The sequence below is a fragment of the Pleurodeles waltl genome, chromosome 5 (genome assembly GCF_031143425.1).
Source record: "Pleurodeles waltl isolate 20211129_DDA chromosome 5, aPleWal1.hap1.20221129, whole genome shotgun sequence".
In the NCBI taxonomy this organism is placed as follows: Eukaryota; Metazoa; Chordata; class Amphibia; order Caudata; family Salamandridae; genus Pleurodeles; species Pleurodeles waltl.
This window is the reverse complement of record NC_090444.1, coordinates 121,420,430-121,444,004: the sequence shown is the minus strand read 5'-3', so window position 1 is coordinate 121,444,004 and position 23,575 is coordinate 121,420,430. Positions and strand designations below refer to the sequence as shown.

The following is a 23,575-nucleotide window of genomic DNA, read 5'->3' as shown; positions in this document are numbered from 1 at the left end:
TGGCTGGCGGAGAATGAGGTCTTAATCCCCAGGGCAGCGCTTCCCTGGCGGATTAGGACCGCCAGACCACCGGGATCCCTGATCCTGGCAGAGCTGGGGGTCCCACTGCAGCCCCACCACCATGGTAGTAATAAGTAATGCAGGCCTTAAAGTGATGAGTGGGGAAATTCAGAAAAAAAACATTGGAGGGGAGGACCAGAGGGTAAACATTTTTTGAGGCCTGTAAATGTGAGCTGGCTGCATGATGGTTTTGCAGATTTGATTTTGACAAGTAAGTCTGCATGAGTGGTAAGGTGGAAGGAGAAGAGTTGTGTAGTGTTAGTGGGAAAATGTGGAAATACTAATGGAGTGGTGGGGGCATTGTGTTTGGCAAGCGCTCTCTGGGCCTCTTTGTAGTTATCAGCTTCTGTGTTGTCACCTTTAATAATGAACATATTTCTTTACCAATAAAACTGCAAATTAAAAACTATATTTTGTGACTTCTGGTAGTAACACTTACTACAGCAGATGGGCCATGTATGCATTAGTCTCTCTGGTGTACCTTTTCTCGTACAGTGGAGGGGTGACTCACCTCCATGTTATGAGGAAACAGCTACTTAGTAAGTGAAGGTAAATCTCAATCTAATGACGCTGTAAATGAGAAGGGAGACCCGTTCAGCAGAGAGACACCTAATGAATTCTACTCCAAGCTACTTAATCCAGGGATATTGACAGCAAGGAAACCACAAAACTACTCTTTCTGCTAAACACTCTGCAGATCCGTAGCTTCTCCTAGGCCCAGGCAGAACTCATTTAGTTATAATAGAGGGCCTGCCTCATCCTTGCACCACTTTTTTGAATAAGGCGCTATGGTTTTTAAGCATCTCATCATTTTCCTTGTAGCTCTGAGATGATACGATGACATTGGAGATACCAGTAGCAAATTATTTGCTATATTGTACAACACTTGTTACCTGGGAATCTTGATTACTTCCAGTAAGGTTTTCATAGCGTGCAACCCTCCGGGCTCTCAACCCTTGCCTCTGCTTGCTACACCTCACAACGCCGAAGATGCTTTCTCCTGTGGTGACCTTGAAGTTACAATGCATTCTCCCACACACACTATGCAATACCCATGCTCTAAGAGAACTTAACACCCAACTCTTTCACACCCACACTCACCAGACACTGACCACACTACACTTCGCATTCTCCTGCATACTTCTCAATGCAGGCTCCTTCACCAAACATCCCACAGAGATTTGATACCTTGCTGCACGACCATGCACTAGACCTGCTGTCCCTCATGGAGTCTTCGCTGAACCTCACTTCTGCTGCCTACATAGCCACAAAATCCCTCCTGGCTACCAGATCGCCAAGTAGGGGACACTGCACAAGCCAGGCAGCAGAATTGCCATCTTCTTACAGGAGGCCATCAGCTGCACCACCAATTTGGGTAGAACTCCTAGCAACATGAAACACCTGCCTTTCAGACTCCACATCACAGCCAACTTCACCCTGAATGGTAGATTCACACCATTATACAGACCACCAGGACACACACCAACTTTGCCAACACCATTGAGGACTTACATCCTTGACTCAAGTTGCTTCATCCTCCTCGGAGACCTGATCTTCCACCTGAAAGACCATACTGACCCAAACTCAACCACACTACTCAAAAACATATGAAACCTCTGCCTCACCTAAAATATAAAAGGAGCCACACACACCGCTGGGCACCTGGACCTGATCTTCACCACCTTAAACAAAACATGCCGAACACCTGGAATGACCATCCTGGACACCTGGAAACATGCCACAATAATCCCCCTACTCAAAAAGCCTTCTGTGGGATCCAGCAACACTTGCTAACTACAGACCATCTACCTGCTACAGTTCCCGGCCAAAGTCCTAGAAAACTACCCAACCTATTCTTCAACAACCACCAACTTCTTGATGCCACACAAGCTGGCTTCACAGCCAACCAAAGCACATAAACGGCCTTCAATGCCACTGCAGATGACATCTGTATGATCCTGGATAGAGGAGACACAGCTGCCCTCATCCTCCTGGACCTCTCCATGACATTCGACACGGTGTCCCACCAAATCCAGCCGCTGCATGAGATAGGAATCTAATATGGATATGAACATTCCTGACTGGAAGGACACAGTGAGTCAGTCAGCTTGGCCTTCTAATCTGTGGACTCCTGCAATCTCATCGCTGGAGTTCAACAAGGGTCGTTTCTGAGCCTTGACCAAGACTAGATGTAGACCAAATGTCCTACACAATGCCAACGAGACAGAAACCATGATCTTCAGGAAGAGCTTCTTCTCCTGAAGACTCCACCTAGTAGCTGGCTAAATTTGAATACCCCTCTCCCCCCACGTGCCCGCCCCAGATCCAACCACACATACCAAGAACGTTGTGAATATCATCAGCAACCAACTCAACATGAACGCACATGTTAACTCAGTCATAGCTTTCTGTTTCCACAGCTTGAAGATGCAGAGAAAAATCTTCAAAGGGCTCCCAACTAGCATCTACAAAACTCGTCACACACGCCTTTGTCACAAACAAGCTGGACTACGGGAACACGCATTGTGCTGGTAACACCAAGCAACTCACCAGATGACCAAACCATTCAGAATGCAGCAGCCAGAATCGGACTCAACCTACTGTGCTACATGCACATCATACTGCACATGAGGGAGCTCCACCTACCTCTCATACACAAACGAGGGCAGTTCAAACTCCTCTCGCACACCTTCAAAACCCTCCACAACACAGGCCCAACCTACCTCAATAGCTGAATCTCATTTCACAAACCTCTGCTCCACCCCACCAAACCCCACCCTCATCCGGTTGGGCTTTCTCCTACTTCGGTCGTAAACCCTGGAGCAACCTGCCGCTACACATCAGGGCGCTTTTTCAATTCTTGGATTCCGTACGAAGCGGAAGACCTAGCTCTTGGAATAGACGCACACTCCAGTCCCAGGCCAGGCTAACGCTGCAGCAGCGCGGGATACCCTCCTGGTTGATAGTGCATGGACAGGGCATGGGCATGACAATTTGGCTTTTTATGTATAGACTGAGAAATCTGAGCTGCACCTCTAACGTTGTGGTTGCATTAAGTTATGGTGTTTTCTGTTACATTTGTATGAATATGTTAGTTATGGCTATTAACTATTTTCACTGAATTTGTTCCAGGGTATATTGTCCAGTTTATGTGATAAACGTCTATATCTTCGCTTATGTGAAATAATTGTAATGCATTCAGTCTCATGGTTGTGTAGTCTAAAATACAAAAAATTATTTAAAAGATATTTACTTCGTCATACCACGCATTTCACAACCATGAACCAAATGTATGAAGAGTTTTAGAGCCCTCAGACCCCCCCCCCCCCCCCCCCCCCCAAATCTGTAAATTTCAGGGTTGGTGAATGCTAAAACCATTTTTCTTATGTATTTATTGCATGTAGCAATTTGTAAAACCTTTTTCTGAATCATTAATTATGTTTAGAAATGGTATTGGTAAGGGAAAATTCGTGTTTTGAGCTTTCCTCCCAAATACCAGTTCAGACCCTATGTATCAATGGTTTGCAAACGTAATCTCGTTTCAAAACTTTGAAAATTTACCACCTCTCAAGTTGGGATAGTAACTCGTTAGCAATAAACTGGTTACTACCCTTATATAAAAAAAATGTTTAAAGTTCGTTTGGGAGTAGGCAACCATCCATGGGAACAATGATAGTTCTCTCTTGTTAAAGGCTCATTTAATCTGCCATGATGCCTTTGTTTTGTTTTTTTAAATCTCTTTATTGGCATTTTCATATTACAAACATATACAGGGAGTGCAGAATTATTAGGCAAGTTGTATTTTTGAGGATTAATTTTATTATTGAACAACAACCATGTTCTCAATGAACCCAAAAAACTCATTAATATCAAAGCTGAATATTTTTGGAAGTAGTTTTCAGTTTGTTTTTAGTTTTAGCTATGTTAGGGGGATATCTGTGTGTGCAGGTGACTATTACTGTGCATAATTATTAGGCAACTTAACAAAAAAATATATATACCCATTTCAATTATTTATTATTACCAGTGAAACCAATATAACATCTCAACATTCACAAATATACATTTCTGACATTCAAAAACAAAACAAAAACAAATCAGTGACCAATATAGCCACCTTTCTTTGCAAGGACACTCAAAAGCCTGCCATCCATGGATTCTGTCAGTGTTTTGATCTGTTCACCATCAACATTGCGTGCAGCAGCAACCACAGCCTCCCAGACACTGTTCAGAGAGGTGTACTGTTTTCCCTCCTTGTAAATCTCACATTTGATGATGGACCACAGGTTCTCAATGGGGTTCAGATCAGGTGAACAAGGAGGCCATGTCATTAGATTTCCTTCTTTTATACCCTTTCTTGCCAGCCACGCTGTGGAGTACTTGGACGCGTGTGATGGAGCATTGTCCTGCATGAAAATCATGTTTTTTTTTAAGGATGCAGACTTCTTCCTGTACCACTGCTTGAAGAAGGTGTCTTCCAGGAACTGGCAGTAGGACTGGGAGTTGAGCTTGACTCCATCCTCAACCCGAAAAGGCCCCACAAGCTCATCTTTGATGATACCAGCCCAAACCAGTACTCCACCTCCACCTTGCTGGCGTCTGAGTCGGACTGGAGCTCTCTGCCCTTTACCAATCCAGCCACGGGCCCATCCATCTGGCCCATCAAGACTCACTCTCATTTCATTAGTCCATAAAACCTTAGAAAAATCAGTCGTGAGATATTTCTTGGCCCAGTCTTGACGTTTCAGCTTGTGTGTCTTGTTCAGTGGTGGTCGTCTTTCAGCCTTTCTTACCTTGGCCATGTCTCTGAGTATTGCACACCTTGTGCTTTTGGGCACTCCAGTGATGTTGCAGCTCTGAAATATGGCCAAACTGGTGGCAAGTGGCATCGTGGCAGCTGCACGCTTGACTTTTCTCAGTTCATGGGCAGTTATTTTGCGCCTTGGTTTTTCCACACGCTTCTTGCGACCCTGTTGACTATTTTGAATGAAACGCTTGATTGTTCGATGATCACGCTTCAGAAGCTTTGCAATTTTAAGAGTGCTACATCCCTCTGCAAGATATCTCACTATTTTTGACTTTTCTGAGCCTGTCAAGTCCTTCTTTTGACCCATTTTGCCAAAGGAAAGGAAGTTGCCTAATAATTATGCACACCTGATATAGGGTGTTGATGTCATTAGACCACACCCCTTCTCATTACAGAGATGCACATCACCTAATATGCTTAATTGGTAGTAGGCTTTCGAGCCTATACAGCTTGGAGTAAGACAACATGCATAAAGAGGATGATGTGGTCAAAATACTCATTTGCCTAATAATTCTGCACTCCCTGTACATCGTAGATAGCCGTAGTACCTATATCGAAAGGATGAGCACAATAGAGCAACCACTCAAGGGACTAAGGTACTCATTGATTCAGAATAGACACGGTTTCACACGTATGTTGAGGTATTCCATCCGGTAATATATTGTCAATACAAGGAGAGAGCAACAAGAACAACAATAGCATCTATAAAATTGGCTAGCGAGATGGGAGATATCACCCTATCTTGGTAGAGAGAGCAATGGGCTCAACACAGGTAGCAATATACATAGGAACAACAATCTTGAGGGGACACGAGAAGGAGGAGAGGGCCCATATACTAATGTATATTGTGAGGGCTTCTCAGTAGTGCCTCCATTAGTGAAACAATTTTGGGTTGGGGTGAGGGTATCTAAGGGAACAGGCCACATGAGCAGCAGCTTTGGGAGAGGCGAAGCGGAAGAAGCGTCAAGGGGGAGGTTGCAGCCTGTCATGCAGCTTTTGTACATAGGTGTCTAAGACCGTGATTGCGGCTGTCCCACCTCGCCCAATGACTGCGGCCCCTTAAGGCATCTGCTATCACCTACTTATGTGTATGATGCCTTTGATCACCTGGTTTTTGGACCTATACTGTGAGTGAGTCTCACTATGTGTCTCCCTCACAGTAATTTCATGGTAATTGGAGTGAGCTTGTTTACCGCCATTGTCTGCCTTTTAAGGTAAGGCTGCTGCAGCGTAGCTAGGTAAGGGGTTCGCCCATGGGCCACCAATGAAAAGTGAAGGCTGTGGGAACTCTCGAAAAGAAATGTGGCGCAAGGTTGCTCATTAGATATGCATGGATTCCTCGCCTGGAGCGCCCCATAATGCCCAGTGTAGCCTTACCTGCATCTCTCTCTTTTCTTGTGGTGTCCCAAGGTAGGGCCAGGGGCACCACCAAGACCTTGTCACTTTGACATGCTGTCAGAGGATGCACGATGTTTAGCAGCCCCCATGAATCTTTAAATGTGATTACTGTTTTATGTTTGTGGTGACCCTTGACAAAGCCAGTAGGCCTGCCCTTTATGTAATGTCACCCCCTTATATTCTGATTTTGCACCTGGTATGGATGGGGGCAGTGTGATTATGCGGTTCATGACCTACTAGGGGGTCAAATGTGATGTAAGGGTGTCACTGAAGGCTTTGCCATCTTCCTAATGTACATATTGTTAAATTAATGCATAATATTTAGTAACGTTTGTTAAATGTAATTTTCCTTTTTTCAGAGCAAAAGCACTGCCATGACAACCATTTCTTGAGTGTTGTTGTTATGAGTCAGTATGGATATTATTATCCCCCACACCACCTCCCCTGAGTCGGCCTTGGACTGCTACACTACCATGAGAGACTCAAGTGCTACAATGTGCTACTTGGTTCCCAGTAAGGAGACACTTGTGGACCTACTACTTGCGCTGGACTTGCATCCTGCACAACTAATAATCCAATTTGTTACAGTCTCGGACACATTTTTTTTTTACTGTAATCCCAGTCCTTGAGGAAACTGGGCTATATTTAAAAAAAAAAAAAAAAGACGTTTACTTTACTTTATTTATAGGTGATCATAGACGTGGTCTGCTGATCCTAGCAGAGGGCCATCCCATTGATGGACACCAGTCCGAGTGACTCTCAATGAACGATCTACCTTATGGACATAAATGAGGTAGCTCAGATTCGGGCTCATTTTAATTCCTTATTTTGTGACCTGACCTTTTCGTACATAGGTCAGGTTGCAAAAAAAATTAGTGATTGCAAAAAGTTGCTACGCAAACTCTGACTGATTCTTGGGGGGTACGTTTTAATATGTATGGTGCCAAATTCTGTGGAGCTGACACAATTAGATTTGCCACATCCGCAAGCTTGGAATCTCTTGTATTGTGAAGATGTTTAGTGCCAAGGTTGTTGACTTTAGCACCAAAAGACCTGACCACAGTGTCTGATGATAGGTATTTCACTTTTATCTCCCGGTGCTTCAATTCTGTTGGATGCCAAAATAGGTTGCACTTGCAAACTCTTTAAATGACTGTATTAAGTGCTCTAAAAATAACAAGAGATTTACATTCATGAATACATCCTCAAAGAAATCTATCTCCTAATGTGTACCGATCTTCAGTTCTTAAATATTTCCCGTGTACTTGACCTTTATCGGATGTATGTGAAATGTAATTGGCAGTGTAACAGTAAAATTGTTTTTTATGTTCAAATTAAGCAAAATAATTGAAGTTGTGCAGATGTGTTACAAAAGTAATGAGTGCTTTTTAATTTTAGATTAAAAACCAAAACCTCTGCCAAGTATGGGCTTTCATCTCAGCCTCGACTGGTGGATATCATCGCTGCAGTGCCTGCTCAGCATCGGAAAGTCCTTGTACCCAAGCTGAAGGCCAAACCCATCCGGACTGCCAGTGGGGTAAGTCATGTGAAGAAACATCGGTGTCCGATCTTGAAGTTTGCTCTGTGATCTAGAAAGTGACATTTAAGTACAATGTTTATGTACAATGTAAAGACAGTCAGCCCTGTTCAAATGATTTGCAATAATGTTGAGTTGGCCTATAACGTGTTGTCAATTTTGACCACATTTTACATGACCATGACTTTTTACCTGTGTTGGATAAGTAGGTGTTCCAGTTCCATTTCGCATTTATGCTTTTTATTTTCTTAGCTCGATTTTTTTTTTTTTTTTTTTTTTTTTTTCCTTTGTGACATTTTCATGTCAACAACCTTTTTATAAGGTGTTTTAATTTCAATGCATAGATGTGCAGTTCAGCTGTTTTTATGGTACATTTCATGATTTGTTATGTTTATTATTAAATGCATTGAATAGTAAGTGCATTTGATCTTTATTATTCTGTGCAAAATTCATAAAGGCTACAGGTTATAAATGTGTGTGTATGCGTATATATATATATATATATATATATATGCAAAAAATGGCTTTTGTCATTTTACAGCTCGGCAAGGATGACACTATGTCAATCCTATGCTTAAAGATTTTGCTGTACAAATGACAAAAGACTTTGTCACTATCTAGCTCGGCGAGGATAGCACTGTGCTAATCCTATGCTTAAAGACTTTGCTAGATAAGCAGACATTTGAGTTGAGCAAATCTAGAGTGTCGCTGATGTTGCAGGGTGCTCCTTACTAGAGCTGCTCTCCACCTAAAATTGGGAACTTCCCAGAGTTCTCCTTTGTTTTTTGCATAATTTATGCATCGCTCTATCCCTGAAAGGGTTTTGGTTTGACTTATACTGGGTGCTCCCTTGTGTCTGGACAAAGCTATACCCCTCTGAAGAGCTCTAATGAGAGCGAAACACGTGTCAGGGGTTGCTTTACTCATTCCAGGTTGGCTTGGATGGTATTTGACCAGTCCAAAGCTGTAATACTGTGCCTGGAGTGGTAAATGGCTTTTGTCATTTTACAGCTCGGCAAGGATGACACTATGTCAATCCTATGCTTAAAGATTTTGCTGTACAAATGGCAAAAGACTTTGTCACTATCTAGCTCGGCGAAGATAGCACTGTGCTAATCCTATGCTTAAAGACTTTGCTAGATAAGCAGACATTTGAGGTGAGCAAATCTAGAGTGTCGCTAGTGTTGCAGGGTGCTCCTTACTAGAGCAGCTCTCCACCTAAAATTGGGAACTTCCCAGAGTTCTCCTTTGTTTTTTGCATAATTTATGTGTCGCTCTATCCCTGAAAGGGTTTTGGTTTGATATATATATATAATACCGAAGAATACAGGGACGTTATAGTTATACTTAGGTTGACGTGTTGCCCACACAAAACCATAGAAATTCAGCAGTTATAGTTATACGTATGTTAAGAAACTGTAACTCATGGTCTAAAGCTACTATACGGCACAAGTTATAGTCCCCTCACATAAGTCTATCTATAACTGCTGAATTTCTATGGTTTTGTTTTGGTAAAATATCAACCTAACTAAAATGTCCCTGTGACCTTTTTTTCAGTGAATTTGTATGGTTCTTTTAACATAAAGTAATATCACTGCCATACGTTAATACAACCACTGCCTATGGCCGTGCGCAGTGGGGGTTGGCCGCAGAGCCTTGTGGCCAGGCCCTACACCCAACCACCCCTGCATGCACACCCAACCCCATGCCGCACAACGACAAAGGCATTGCGCAGCGGTGGGTTGGTGTGTGAGAGGTGTATGTTTTTTAAAAATTGTTTTTGCATTGTGCCTCGGATCCTTGGATCCTTAGCGAAGTTACACTGGGGGGGGGGGGGGGGGGGGCCACGCTCAGCCCCATGGTGGATCCGCGGATTGGCCAAAAACATTTTGAGGAAATTTCTTGCCCATGAGAGGTCCGTCAGGGACCCCTCCATCTGTCCTGTGGGGTCAGGATACCTGTATCTTGAGCTCTTATGTGTTTTCACACTTTATTTTTCCCTCCCGTGGCCCAAGCAACAAACAAAATGGTGGCTGCAGCTTTCTGGTTGCAGCCAGTCAATCAGGGCCGTGCTTTCCTCCGGATCTGCGGATGTCCAGCTGGTGGATCCACAAAGGGTCAGCGTCCCTGTGTATCTATATTTTATTTCCTTTAATTACTTTGAAACTCCTGAGCAGATTTTCACCAAATTAAGAAAACCAAGATCTATCTTTCTGCCAAATTTGGTGTAATTCTGTTCAGGCTTTAGCCATGTCTAAAAATTGTAAAATCCCCATAGACTTTTTATAGGTGGAAATTGTTTTGGAACACACTCTTTTTCTTGGCCCTCATTTGACGAATCACCACGAAAATTTCCAAAGAGCAACTAAAGTAACCAGTACATTATTTTTGAAAATTTCATGAAGATACATATAACGGCGCCAAAGTTATTAGCAAAATCAAAAACACTTCTTCCATGGGAGAAGTTGGTCCTTAATAAAACTACCTACTGGCTATCACCAGTAGGATCTATCTATCTATCTGTCTATTATCTATCGGTCCTGCTGGCCGTCACTGTTTTGCTAATAACTTTGATGCCGTTTGACGAATCTTCACAACATTTTCAAAACTAGTACAGCGATCAGGTCAGGTGCTAAGTTGAACGTTTTGGGGTGATTCATAAAGCTGGGGCAGAGAAAAAGGTGATGAGGGGTCCCATAATGCATTTTCCCATAGGGTCTTTAGACACAACTAAAGCCTGAACCACTGAACGAAAGTACACCAAAGTTGGCAGAAAGCTAGATCTTGGTGCACAGATTGTGCTTTTTGGTATTTGGTATAGTTGCGAGTAGGTTATATTTAATATATATATTCATATATATATATTCACTTAAAAAAACAAAGGTTACAGGGTCATTATAGTTAGGTTCTGCATTTACACACACAAAACCGTAGAAATTCAGCAGTCCCTCCAACCTTTAGATTTTTCAGTGAATTTCTATGTTTTTTTAACATAAAGTTGTTTTAATTACTTTACGTACATACAGCCACAGCCGAGCACGGTTGCAGGACCTGTCCAACTCCCTATAATCACCAAACCTATCTATAACCAAACCTATCAATAACTTGCACCCCCGCTGTGCACAGATTTGTCCTCAATAATTTAACTGCAAATTTTACATTGGTATTATGAATGATGTTATTAAAGATGTCATGGGTAATGTAATATGTGGGGTTATTAGCAGTGCATTGTGAGGGCGCGAGTTATAGTTACCTTAGGACGCGAGTTATAGTTACTTCAGTTAACTATAACTATAACTGCTGAATTTCTATGGTGTTGTACGAGTAAATTCAGTGACTTTAAAAAACAAAATTAAAAACCTATTTCCTAATTATAACGTTCCTAACATTTAAAACACCTTGCTCAAGAAAATGACAATCAGCAACAAAATTCAGTGGAGCAAAAAGATCTAGCTTGACTTTTCAAGAAAAAAAAAATTGCTTATGTCACCATTAGTCTTTAAGTTATATAAGTTCTATGAAACAAACTTGCACTCGTCCAGCAGGGGTGATGCTCTCGGTTATTGACAGACTGTGGGTGGGTTTGTACGCTGTTGATATGGGTCAGAGCAAAGCCATGATAAAATAGATCACAGCTCCTTATAAATAAGCGAAACTCAAACACTATCTACAGTGAACAGAAGCTTTGGCTGCAGAGCACTTCTGCTGGAGAGGTATGTGGGAGAACGCACCCCGCAGCACTCAGTTTACTAATTCAACCGCGAATAAAATTACATTCGAAGAACACAGGCTTTGTAACTTTTTCATTGTCCTCGGCCACCACCTAGTGTTAATTGTACGAAATAACACGACCAGAAAGACGGGGCTTGCCATTGGTAATGCATCTACCTCCGTGTTTGCTGATGTGCACAACCTTGACCGGCTGCGTTTACAAATATTAGAAACACTTTTAAGAAAATTACAACGCACAGGCACGGGGCGTGCTCAGGCGAGTAGCTGAGGGACAGTAAATGAAACGATCACTCCCCTTTGGCGCATCAGTGCAGTGACGCAGACAGAGTTTATAGTATAACTCGCATTTTGTTGACATAAGAGAAGCCTTCCGCTCTAGGACACAATGATGAAACAAAATGATGCTGTATAATGCATTACAGTCGTGGTATTAACTAAATATGCCAGGGTGTAATCAGAAGAAGCTATACTAATGCATAGCATAGCATAGCATCGCATCATAAGAACTACCCTGCAAACGACACAGATAGTGCATGCGGTTTAAAGAGAATATCTCCAACTTGCATCGTTTCTGATGGCAGCAACTGAAACCCTAATGCTCTCTCTAAAGTCCCATAAAGATTGAGTAGCCATCCTGACTCCTCCATATATCGTGATGCAGAGTAAACCTATGTCTATGCACGGAAAAGAAAGTAAATATTGAAAGCAAGCGTGGGAACCCGCGATTGGCTTTTCTTCCTTTTAAATTCATGGGGAAATTCACGAATATCTGCATTTTTTACCGATAATTTTGAAAACATGCTTTAAGTCTTGGGGAGAGGGTCCCAGGGTGACCCCTGGACCAAGGCTCAGTGCTTAAGGGTAAACGTACCCTGCCCCCTTTTTTTTTTTTTATGTTTATTTTTGAGATTAAGCTAAAGTTGCCTAAAAATGCTGCAAACACTTCCTGGTTGAATTGTGGGCGGCTAATCAGAGCTCTGCCAGAGATTGTTAGGATTCACAAAGCCTTTGCGCCTCTAGATATACAAATTTGGCTTTCCTTGAATTTCTCTTAAGCTGCTGGATGGATTTACACAAATTAACAAAAAGCGTAATCTGTTTACCAAAAGCTACCTTTCTGCCAAATGTGTAATTCCGTCCAGTGGTTCGGGCTGTAGTCGTGTTCAAAACTCCTATCGGAATTAACATGGGAAATGCACTTTTTTTTGCCTCCTTCTCCCTTTTTTCTTTGCCCCCGCATCACAGATCACCCCGAAACTTCCCATGCACAACAATATTCTTGGGCACACTATTTTTTTGGGAACATTTCGTGAAGGTTTGTCAAGTGGTGCCAAAGATGTAGGCAAGTCAAAAAACGCCTTTTCTGTGGAAGCTAGCTCCTAACTATAACTACCTACTAACAACCAGTATTTTATATATCTATACCTATGTATAATTTCATGATTAGTTAGTAGAGTGAATCGTAGATGTCTCTATTGACTCAGAAAGGTTTCATTGTGAAAATCACCTTGTCTTCTGATACCTCCACAATATTGTAATGGGTGTTCCTATCAGCAGAGAGCTGTATTAAGAGTGAAGTGGACTATTATTGGAGCAAGAGGCAGTGTTCTTTATAGAGGTGGGCCTTCAGTGGTTTTCTAAATCCGAACAAGGTTGGGGCAGTCCTAATGGATAAATCTGTTGCACCAGGTCATGGGTAAACAGATGGAGAAGGGCTGTTGGTATTGCTTTTTTTCTCTTTTCTTCATCTCCAGCCTAATGATTTCCAGGCTGCAGGGCTTCCAAGAGCCACCTGAGATGCTGAGCTTGTCAACCTTATGGACAGGAATGTCCACCTTGATAGCATGTTGACGATGCAGCTGACTTTGAGGATGGTGCCGGCTGACAGTAGGAGTCAGTGATGTTCAATAAATGTGGAGTTGATGTGGTCCTGTTTCTTCAAGCTCTTGATGAGGTGTGCTGCCCTTCGAGAGGCTGGTGGGAAGGGACCAGTGTGGAGCCTGGGAGTCTGTGAAACAGCGCACTGCCACCACTGAGATGCAGGATTACCTGTGTTGGAATGGCAGTTCTGAAGTCCCTCTTTGGGAGAATTGATTTCATTTTCTTAAGGAGAGTGTGTGGCAAACCTGCTTCTTTAGTTGTCTTAGTAATGGGTTTCTTGGCATTCGATGAAAGGTGGGTTCGAATCAGTTCAGGTTCGTGTTGTTGAGCAGGATGTGACTATTTGATGCCTCTTCATGGCAAGCTGCAGGAATTCTGTTTGGGTGGGATTAAGCTTCAGGTAGGTGCTGCACATCTAGATCTGGATTGTGTGCAGACCATGCTGGAGGTGCAGGATGTCTACAGAAGGGGAACATTTCAAATACAATTGGGTGTTGTCTGTGTATTGATGAATTTTAATGTTAATGTCTGTGGGGAGATCACCAATGGACTCCATATAGAGATTGAAGATGATATAGGTTAGTATCTATTTCCTTGTTACAATGCAAGACTCTATCTGTAAGAGGTCCTTTCACAACTGTTGTGACTATTTTTCAAAGAAAAGTATTATAAAAAGTGCTATATATTGTTGCTAATTTGAAAAAAAAGCTTGTCTGGTTGGTCCCAAAAATGAGTACCAAAATGATATAATTACCTTTACATGTTGAGACCACATAACTCCCTTCTTGCGCTCTAGCCAGTTGTAACTTAGGCACCCCAAAAATAAACTGGGTGCTACTTTGTTTTTCCGAGTGGATGTTTTCACATTTCAAAATAGTGCAATCTTAGCCGTGATGACGGTATTCTGATGTGAACTCCCTTGTAAGTGAATGGATTTCAAATGTCGGTTACAAACTCTTTATCACACAGCTCTCAAGTGGAGATCGTTTCTGTTGTCAAGGAGTTAGCATTGTCAGATCAAGATGTGCCTAGGATGCTGGCAGAATACTGCCTAAAAGCACCATAATAAATACATAATTCATAAAATGTCAAATGTAACTGCGGTTTAGTTTTCAAAATATCTTAAGCAAATGGTGAACCAAATGTCATTGTTAAACTCTATAATCTTACGGTCTAGTAACTTCAAATATTTAAAGATTGCTTGATCTTCGTCGTTGTTGTGCACAAAGTTACCTTTCGGTGTTAGAACAAAGTTCTATAATAAATGGCTTGTGTCTGGGTGTGAAAGTGTTTGTTATTGTGCTTCCTGCTCGCGTGCCCCTCAGATTGCCCCTTGAACACTTCTTGCATTGTATAAGGTGTTTAACTGTGGCTAATTAGCATATGCTTGACCTTGAAATGTATGTTGTGTTGTTCCTTTTACATTTGTGTAATGTTGTATACCTGTTGCGGGGCACCAAAGCACATTATCGGGCAGGTAACAGGCTACATCCTGGTGGAGTACATGGTTGGAAGAGCTTTGTGGTGTTCTGATCTTAACTGCTTAGCATTTTGCTGTTGTGCGTGAGTGTTCAGAGAGTCTTATGTTGGGGCGCAGTGCCTAGAAGTCTGATGGAGAGATTAGAGATACGTGTGCAAATAATCACTGTAGGTAACTGGTGGTTATAAATACTCTGCAAGTCCCATGTCGTGTTTCATATTTTTCGTTATGCTTTCATTCCATTTCCCATTGTGACTGTTGCGTTGGGTCTACCACGCTGAAGCCTTGATGAGACTGGGAGGAGGACAGGCAGAGGTAGGTGGAAGGGATGAGAGATGTACCTGGATGGTTTGTGATGTGGCTATGAGATGTCTAAGATTAAACACTGTGTTGATCTTTACCTGTGTGGAAGGGGCTACTTAAGACTCCTCCAGAGCGCTAGCTATAAAGGCAGAGCTTTTCCAACCATTGGTTACCAGTCCTTTGGTATTGAGTGGCTAGTTAATCCACATTATTATGTTGTTTTAAGTGTTTTTCAAAAACATTTATGGTCTGTTACGGGCACTTTCCGTTGAACACAAATTATGTAGTCTGCACTGAATGGAGTTGGCCTTGTAAACTGCAGTAGTGATGCTGCCTTTGGAGTCTGTGCACCGGCCCTGCTTGAATATAGTTAGCCATAAAGGGATCTTAATGTGTTTTTCCAGAAGGAAAGGTTCATGCTCAATTTGTAAATCACTCTTGCCGAGTCTACCTTGGTTTTGTTCAGCTGAAAGAGTGGCTTACTCCTGTCTCCAGAAGAACATAACTAGGGGCGTTTGAGTGTTACTTGTCTTTTATGGAGTGGGAGGACAGGAGTGGGATTTCAGCTTCAGGTCCTGGGTTGAATTTTTTTTTTTTTTTTTTTTTTTTTACGGGGGGAAGGGAGGAAGACATCGCCACATCTTACAACCCGGGCACGTTGTGGCTCTGTTCTTCTTTGTCAGAGTCTCTGAGGCCCACAATTTTCTGGCAAATTTCACATTCGGAAGATGATAAAGGGTTAGGAATGATGCGAGGGTTGGTAACTGTAGGTCGGTCGCCTTGGGCAAGCTTAGCAGGACCACCGGTTGCCTTCCTTCTACTTGTCTGACTGATTATGAGGCTCTCTTTTTGAATGCATCCTTCTGTTTGACTTTCTATGGGGCCTTTACTGCAGTAGGACAACTGATCACAAATTCGAAGCCTGACTGAAGGGGTGGCGTCCACCTTCCCAGTGTTCCCATGTCTGGGGTGTCTGACACTATTACTTCCACCTCCTCTGTGAGTTCCCAGATTGGAAGAGGACATCAGATGGTACTGTGTGCCCCGATCTGTGCTCTAGAAGACTTTATTAAGGCCTAACCTCATTGTCAGATGGTCATTTTTCTTATACATGCAGATAGGATCCTCCTCGCAGTCCCCGTTCAACAGGGTATAGAGCGCTAACCCTGTCTTTGGCAGACATTGATCCCCGCATTTTAGCTCACATTCATTCCGGATAGAGGAGGTCACATGGTGCGCCAGCTGGGGTTAGGGCGCTAGCCAGGTCAAGGGTGCTGGGAGATGGATATCAGACTGTTAAAGCGCTATGTGTGCCCGGATCTTATGTAAAGGGAGATGAGGCCCTAGGTTTCTTCTTGTTCATTATCTCATTTGTCGTTTCCCTTCCCTAATTCTCGTGTGTACATCAGGGTCACTGAAACTTTGGACAGCCATTCGTCCTGCGGGTGAATTCTTTCATGCTGGTGATCTTTGACACAAAGCATGGGGTTTGGTGTTTGAGGCCTGTGAGTCGGACAGCTGATGCACATTGGGGAGGAGGCATGGGGCAAGGGGCTCGTGCTGCCTGAGCTGGTATTCTTCACACCGGGGCAGTTATCTAGCAGACTGTGGCTGCAGGGGTCTTATCGAATTGATAATGGCAGCTTATCCTGGCGTGCAAAAAGGATGCCAAAGGCAAAGCTAACCTGGGCAGGCATTACTCCCAGGGCAGTTTGGAACCGGTGGAGATCTGTGAAAAGGCTGAATATTTCAGTGAAGTCCCTCAATATTTCATGTCTAAGCTCCTCAGGTCAGAGGATTTGAAATGTGCGCCTCGTGCTTGCTTACGGGGGCAGTGATTCTTCCTCACGGATGCAGTGCGCGTGTCTCCTTTGGCCAACAGAGTTTTGCCTCTCTCGAGTTGCAGTTATGCTCTCCTTTTTGGGGGGGGGGGGGGGGGGGGGGTGGGGGGGGAGGCCTAATGGCGGTAGACCTCAGTCGGCCTGTGCCTCATGATTTGCACACAGGCGGGTGGATACTACTCCCAAACCGCAGGCAAATTACATACTGCATGGTTGTTGTTTTTTAATCTCCGGTGTGGGCCTCGGAGGGTTTTTGATACCAGTGGACAGGAGGCAGTGGGAGTTACTGGGCTATTCAGTGCCTACAGACGGTGCTCTCCCTGTTGCCCATTTGCTGTGGAGAGTTGGGGCCCTGCCAGGGATTCAAGAAAGGGCATGGATGCCACAAGGTGGTATTCTTGCAGAAAGAACAATTCTTTCTTTTTGAAAAACAGAAGTGTAAAGACAGTAAAACACCTTGCCTGCCTCCAGATGGCAGTGTGACGCCAGGTAACAAGACAATTAAAATTGGACTATTACTCTCAATGTGAGGAATTCAGGATTTACTCTCTATAAAACACTGTTTGACCAAAGATACCTACCTTAAGCCGTGTAAACTTATCTACATATTGATATTTATGAGCAGAGACCTATCGCGAGGGAAACCGAAGTAGGAAGAGTTTTACATTCCTCGCTCCAGCCTGCCTTTCTAGTTAACCCTCCTCTAGATTACACTAACACCACAGACACTGGCTAACTTGAAAACATTCTCGCCCCACGTGAGAAGGTCACATCCATGTCCAGTTACGTCATCGCTAGCCTCTAAGAAAGAGCCCCTTTCTCTAAAAAATGAGATCCCCCTTCCTTTTTTGCTACAGTCTCCTCTGAGAATATGTTAGAGCAGGATTAATGCTGGTGTTCTTCTCTTGTCATACAAATAAAGGTCTATCGTAAGCCCAGGTTGGGTAGACTGGCCAACTTTTTTTGTGGTACTACTGTTAGTGTTTAATTAGATCCCAGTGAGCTCTAGAGTAAAAATGCTCAGGATCAAACAATTTGCAAACTGAGCGTGCATGGTTAGGACCTTAGGGTCCTGGTTAAGAAGTCAGAAATGTATCTACATGAACATATGCTCTCTAATGTACTTTTCCAACAAGCTGAGGCTTTCCTCCTACTCAGAGGTCCTTCTCCAAAGGAGACAGGCATTTATCAGAACAATCACCAAACATTTGGAACTCACTCTTGCTAGATCCCTTCTTAAAATGTTTTCCTATAACAATGACCCTGCAGCTTAAAAGCGTACCCAGGCCTCCTTTTCACACGCCTGATATCCTTTACTGGACAAACACTATGTACAAAATAGTGCCAATAAACTTACAGGTATCAAGTCACCCAATTTAAATATTGTCCTTCCAACGCTTTTCAGCCATGTGATCTGAGGAGTTTAATCACTCAGAAATCCAACTTCAAACGCCAAGTTGCGCCTTCGTATCTGTAGTTCGAGAGCGTACAGTTAACCCTAATGCACATGTGTTGTTATGAATGGACAGAATTTGTGATGCAAAAACGTAAATTAATGCTTATTCAACTAGAAGTGGGATTTTACAAAAGTATAAATATAGACATTGTTATGCAAGACAAGAACACACACAGGTAGAAAACAATCAAATCATTTTATAACAGCCTTTGAAAAATCAACATATTGCCACTAAACCTAAAGGTCAAATAACCACCAGGTTTCATCTCAATACTTTTTCTTTCAGTTGGAGTAAAATAAAGTACCTTTTATAATTTGTCAACATGATTACATTAAGTTTGTTTGACTAATATATCCTCCGTGTTTGAACCTATGTTCATAGGTTCAGATTCTGAGGGATCCACTCAGCCTTTCATTCTTTCGAGATTGATAACACTTCGCACTGGGTAACAGAAAACACATGTTAACTGACAAGAGTTCTAAGAGACTCCTCTGACTGAACATGATCTCTAAAAGTTCCCTTTTTCTGTGTATTTATGATTACTTAATGTGGATCACATGGAGATGAGCCAGTCATTCAGATGTGTTAGGATGCTTTTAACATGACCTTCTCGGCCCCAGACTCCATTCTCTTTGTAGATGCACACCTGGCAGCTGGCCTATTTGATGCAACCCTGAAACGTGACTAACTATGCCTGCACTGCTAATCATTAAGTCACTGGTCTAAGACGTGGCAATCTGAACTAACCTTTCAGAGTCAAATCTATCACAAGGCTGATCCGTATACAGCCTTGTGGGCCTTTTACAGGCCATCCTGGCATCTGACCAACTCCTGCTAACATATGATCTACTCTGAATCCATGCGAGAGGATCCTTAGCGCATTCTGCCACGTTGCCTCTTTGTCACATCTGGCACTCTCATTCAGACCTTGCTTCTGAACCAGCAGAACCTTGCCTTTTTGGACATATAGAGTAGCTTTTTTCCATTTTAGGTGTGACATTGAAGTATTTGCGGGTTTAGTCCTATGTGATATTAAGGAAGAGTGGCTACGAGTACCACACCTGACATGACACTGTTTAGCTGATTAGTGATTTCCTGCTCATCAGCCCTACCAACCTTTCAGACGCCAGTTAGGAACAAATAATCATACATGCATGTGAGAAATTGGGCTATTGGTTGAGTGGGTTGAACACCCTTCTCAAGCAAAACCACAGTCTTTGTCAGGATGAAGTACAAAAGTCACTAAAATAACAAGAATTTGCTTTGTGGAAAGATTGTGAAACTTAACAGGATATTGAGTTTTTATGTGAAATTTGGTTACTGGTTGAGGATGGTGAAAACCTACTCATGTAGCAACCACAATTCTTGTTATGGTGGAATGCAGGCAAACTCCAAATTAACCTGTGCTAATCTGACTGGTAGCTTGGCACAAAGCAGTAAGGCTTTAATTAGAGGCAATGTGTAAAGTACTTATGAAGCAGATAAACAGTAATAAAGTGAAAACACAACACAACAAAAATCCCACCCCCAATTAAGGAAAATACAGTACATTTTTAGAAATAATGACAAAAATCCAATCAGTTGAACCGAAGATATGCAATTTCAAAGATTTAGGTAAGTATAGCACATGAAAGTACAAAGCGCCACTTGCGATTATCTGGTCATGGTAGACGAGGATAAAGTCACAAGTTCAGGCCAACTGCGATGGAGCACAGGGGGAATGCAGGAACTACATTAGCTGAAAAATACATCTTCTCAAAGGCTGGCATGAAGAGCCCAGTTCGCAGTGGAGCATGCCGCAAGGAGAGCGTTGCGGATGGGCCTAGCTGTAGGCCCACTAGTAGCATTTAATGTACAGGCAATGGGTACATGTAGTACCACTTTACTAGGAAAGTAAAATACATGTACCAATTGGGTGCAAGCCAATTTTACCATGTTCAGAGGAGAGAGCACAAGCACTTTAACACTGGTTAGCAGTTGAAAAGTGCACAGAATCCTAAACTCAACAAAACAAATTTCAGCAAACATGAGGGGAGAATTCAAAAAGTTAAGGGTAAAACCACACCAGAGGTGGGGAAGTCTAAGAATACCTTAAAATACAAACTGTGTTGTTAGCCGCACAAGTCAACCAAGTATAGCCTAGGTAAAAGTGTGTGTTACTGAAAGTGTACGTAAAATGATATCTTTGAACATTGTATTTCAAGCTGCTTCATTGATGATGAAATTTAATTTCTATTTCTGTACATGAAAACTAAACACACAAACAAAATGTCAGAACCAGATACCATTTAACGTTTTCAGTCCTATGGAATTTTTACAATTTGAGAGGGAGACATTGTCACTGGCAAATTAATTATTTGCCACTTAGATAAACTAAAAGGGTCAAACCACTTGACCTTTCAATAAATCCTGTCGCTCTTGCTAGCGAATGTTTAACATTTTCTAGGTCCTTGAGGTACAATAGGAATCAAAACTAAAGGAGTTAGGTGTATGTTTTTAATATAGTTGAACAGTAGGAAGCGATTAACAAGCGAAAGGTGGCAATTGTATAGTAGGTAATACGCCCCCTCAAAAAACTGAATTTGGTGGTGTACCCTTACTTGACAATGTATCCCACCTACCTCCTTGTACAGCTCTCTGTTTTTGTGTTATTTTAGAGCTTGATCTGATATTTCCCAGCACATATGAATGCACACACTAAAGTTCTGTTGCAGTGTAATGTGCAGGTCATAAATGGACATTATAGCACTGTGCTTCATTGAAAGCTCCGCTGCTGCAAAATTCATCACTGTTGCTTGAGACTGCTTTAACTAAAGATACTATAAATAACACTGGAGCTTGTTTATGTGACCTTTTTTGCCTCATTTTCTCATTGGCATGCTTTTTTTGCAGATTGCTGTTGTTGCAGTCATGTGCAAACCTCACAGATGTCCCCACATCACTTTTACGGGAAATATATGTGTGTGAGTATACCTTATATGCCACATGTAGACGTGGTAAAAAAAAAAAAAAAGTCTGCATTCATGTATTTATTTGAAAAGCTGTACGTACATATTTGATTCCCTGAGTGTATTGGCTGAGAACTAAAGTTTGTACATATTTTTTTATTTTGAAGACCAGAGTGTTTCAGTGTGCACAGCTTGTAATTTTAAATTTGATGTTTCTATCTACATTACATAGTTTTTAGGTCTAGTGTTAGCCAATACCTTTTGTTTTTAATAAAAAAATATATATATACTGTACATATTCACATACAAGGGCTTCAGTCTCCTATGGTTGAACAGGCCTGGACTACAGAGAAAGGTGGACGGTGCTTCCTTAGTCTAAGCCAAGAATTCTTTAAGTGGCTCATGGCTCACACTACCATTGGATGGTCTATCGACCCTGAAAGAAGCCTATTGGTTCGTGTTCTTGGCTGAAGGTGTTAGGTAGGCTAGCAGAAGTCTGTCGTGATCTCTTCTTTCTCTCCTGTAAACTCCCTATTCTCTGCAGCAGCAGGCTTGTGAAAGGTCGAACAGGGACTGATTTGCAGTGATAGACGGCCTCTATCGCTGTAACCTTTATGTGAGCTAATTCAGGGAGCGTCTGTAATGAGACTGTAGGTAAATAATTATTGCTTAATTTCATAATTTGCTTTCTGCTAACTATACGTGCTGTATATGTTCACTCTATGATTCATCAAAGCCCTGAACTACTGCTAAATATAAACTCTTCTCAAGATTTGGTGCTAGAATGTTGGGGAAAGGCAGTAGATGAGCAAGAGACATGTCCCTTGTGGGTATTTGCACCACTCTTATTACAGAAAAGTGTTTTTTATTGAGAATGGTGCGAGACAATGCCAGTGCTTAATTTGTAAATAAAAACGTGCTGGTGCCCAAAGCCCTCTTCTTAAACACGCGGCTGCTGCAATTAAATGTTGGAACACTGAATACTGAGGCAGCGTAATCCTGAAGCCTTCTCGGGCCCCTTTAATTCATTTAAAGCCCCTCCCTTCTCTTTCAGCTCATTCTAGCAGCTTTCTGCTCAGCACCGTAAAAACCAAATACAAATTAAGCACTGGACAATGCTATTGCCAAGAACAAGAAAACATAAGATAGCTCTTGGGGCAGAGTATCCTTACACATCAAGCGGTAAGGCTGATTTTCCAGTTTCATGCATTTCACCCCTCTAGAAGAGATGAATCATTAATCCTAAAATGATACCTGTGATCTGAAGGCTGAAAGAAAGCCGGAGAAGAAGAAAGACTCACCTGATTAAAACAGTACATTACCATTAACTGCCATGCATACAGCAGAGAGGTTACCAGCTGTGCACGAGCAGTGATTGTAATGCCTGGCTTGAAGTTGACATAGCCAGGTCCACTTCTTCATATGCCCTGTGCAAGGTTCTAGAGTAGTACAGTTGTGTGCCAAATGCCTACTTCAATAGAAATAGAGCAGTGGCACCATTCCAGCTTAGTCACTCAAATGTGGACGAGTCTTCCTTTTCCTGCCCAGAGCCATCATGTCAATCTGGACTCTGTGACCGTACCCACATTCTCTGATATTTTTCAAGTATAGATAGAATCCAGAGAGTGAATAAGAAGATAGGACACAAATCAACATGACCATCAGAGAGCGGAAGGTTGTGATGTTGCATCAAAAAATGACATACTTCTCAATGCCACACATGTTCTCAAAGTTTGAGAGTTACAGAGCAGAGGTCAGAGATGTAAAATAAGCTATGGGTCCGAAAGTATTGTTCTAAGCATTTGCATTAATTATAGCTGTATTACAAAGCACACCATAGCCTTCACTGGGAGTTCATTCCTTTTGATTACTGGTTTGTTAGACTGATTCAGACCCTATTAATGTACTTCGTGAACACTAAAGGAGCAACGAAAGGCCAGTAGCCTGGTATACTATATATCACGATTGCAGCCCCACCTACAAAGCATTGGAAAAATTGCTTTTGACAATCTGCTAAAACAATGAGAAGCATAACCACCAAGAAGCAAGACAATGGCAGTTTCTAAGGGGAGTCCTGTCACTAGCACACTACCAACATTAGCACACAAACACTTAGCGCAGTCTTACATTG

General features: G+C 42.3%; 1 protein-coding gene across 1 annotated transcript in view; it reads left to right on the top strand.

Annotated features, from left to right (window-relative positions):
• Positions 1 to 23,575, top strand: part of ELP3 (elongator acetyltransferase complex subunit 3) — a 709,210-nt gene that overhangs the window by 10,066 nt on the left and 675,569 nt on the right. Inside the window, exons 3-4 of the mRNA XM_069233774.1 lie at positions 7,664 to 7,802; positions 21,389 to 21,459. Coding sequence (XP_069089875.1) covers positions 7,664 to 7,802; positions 21,389 to 21,459 — 210 coding nt within the window. The remainder of the gene's footprint in view (positions 1 to 7,663; positions 7,803 to 21,388; positions 21,460 to 23,575) is intronic.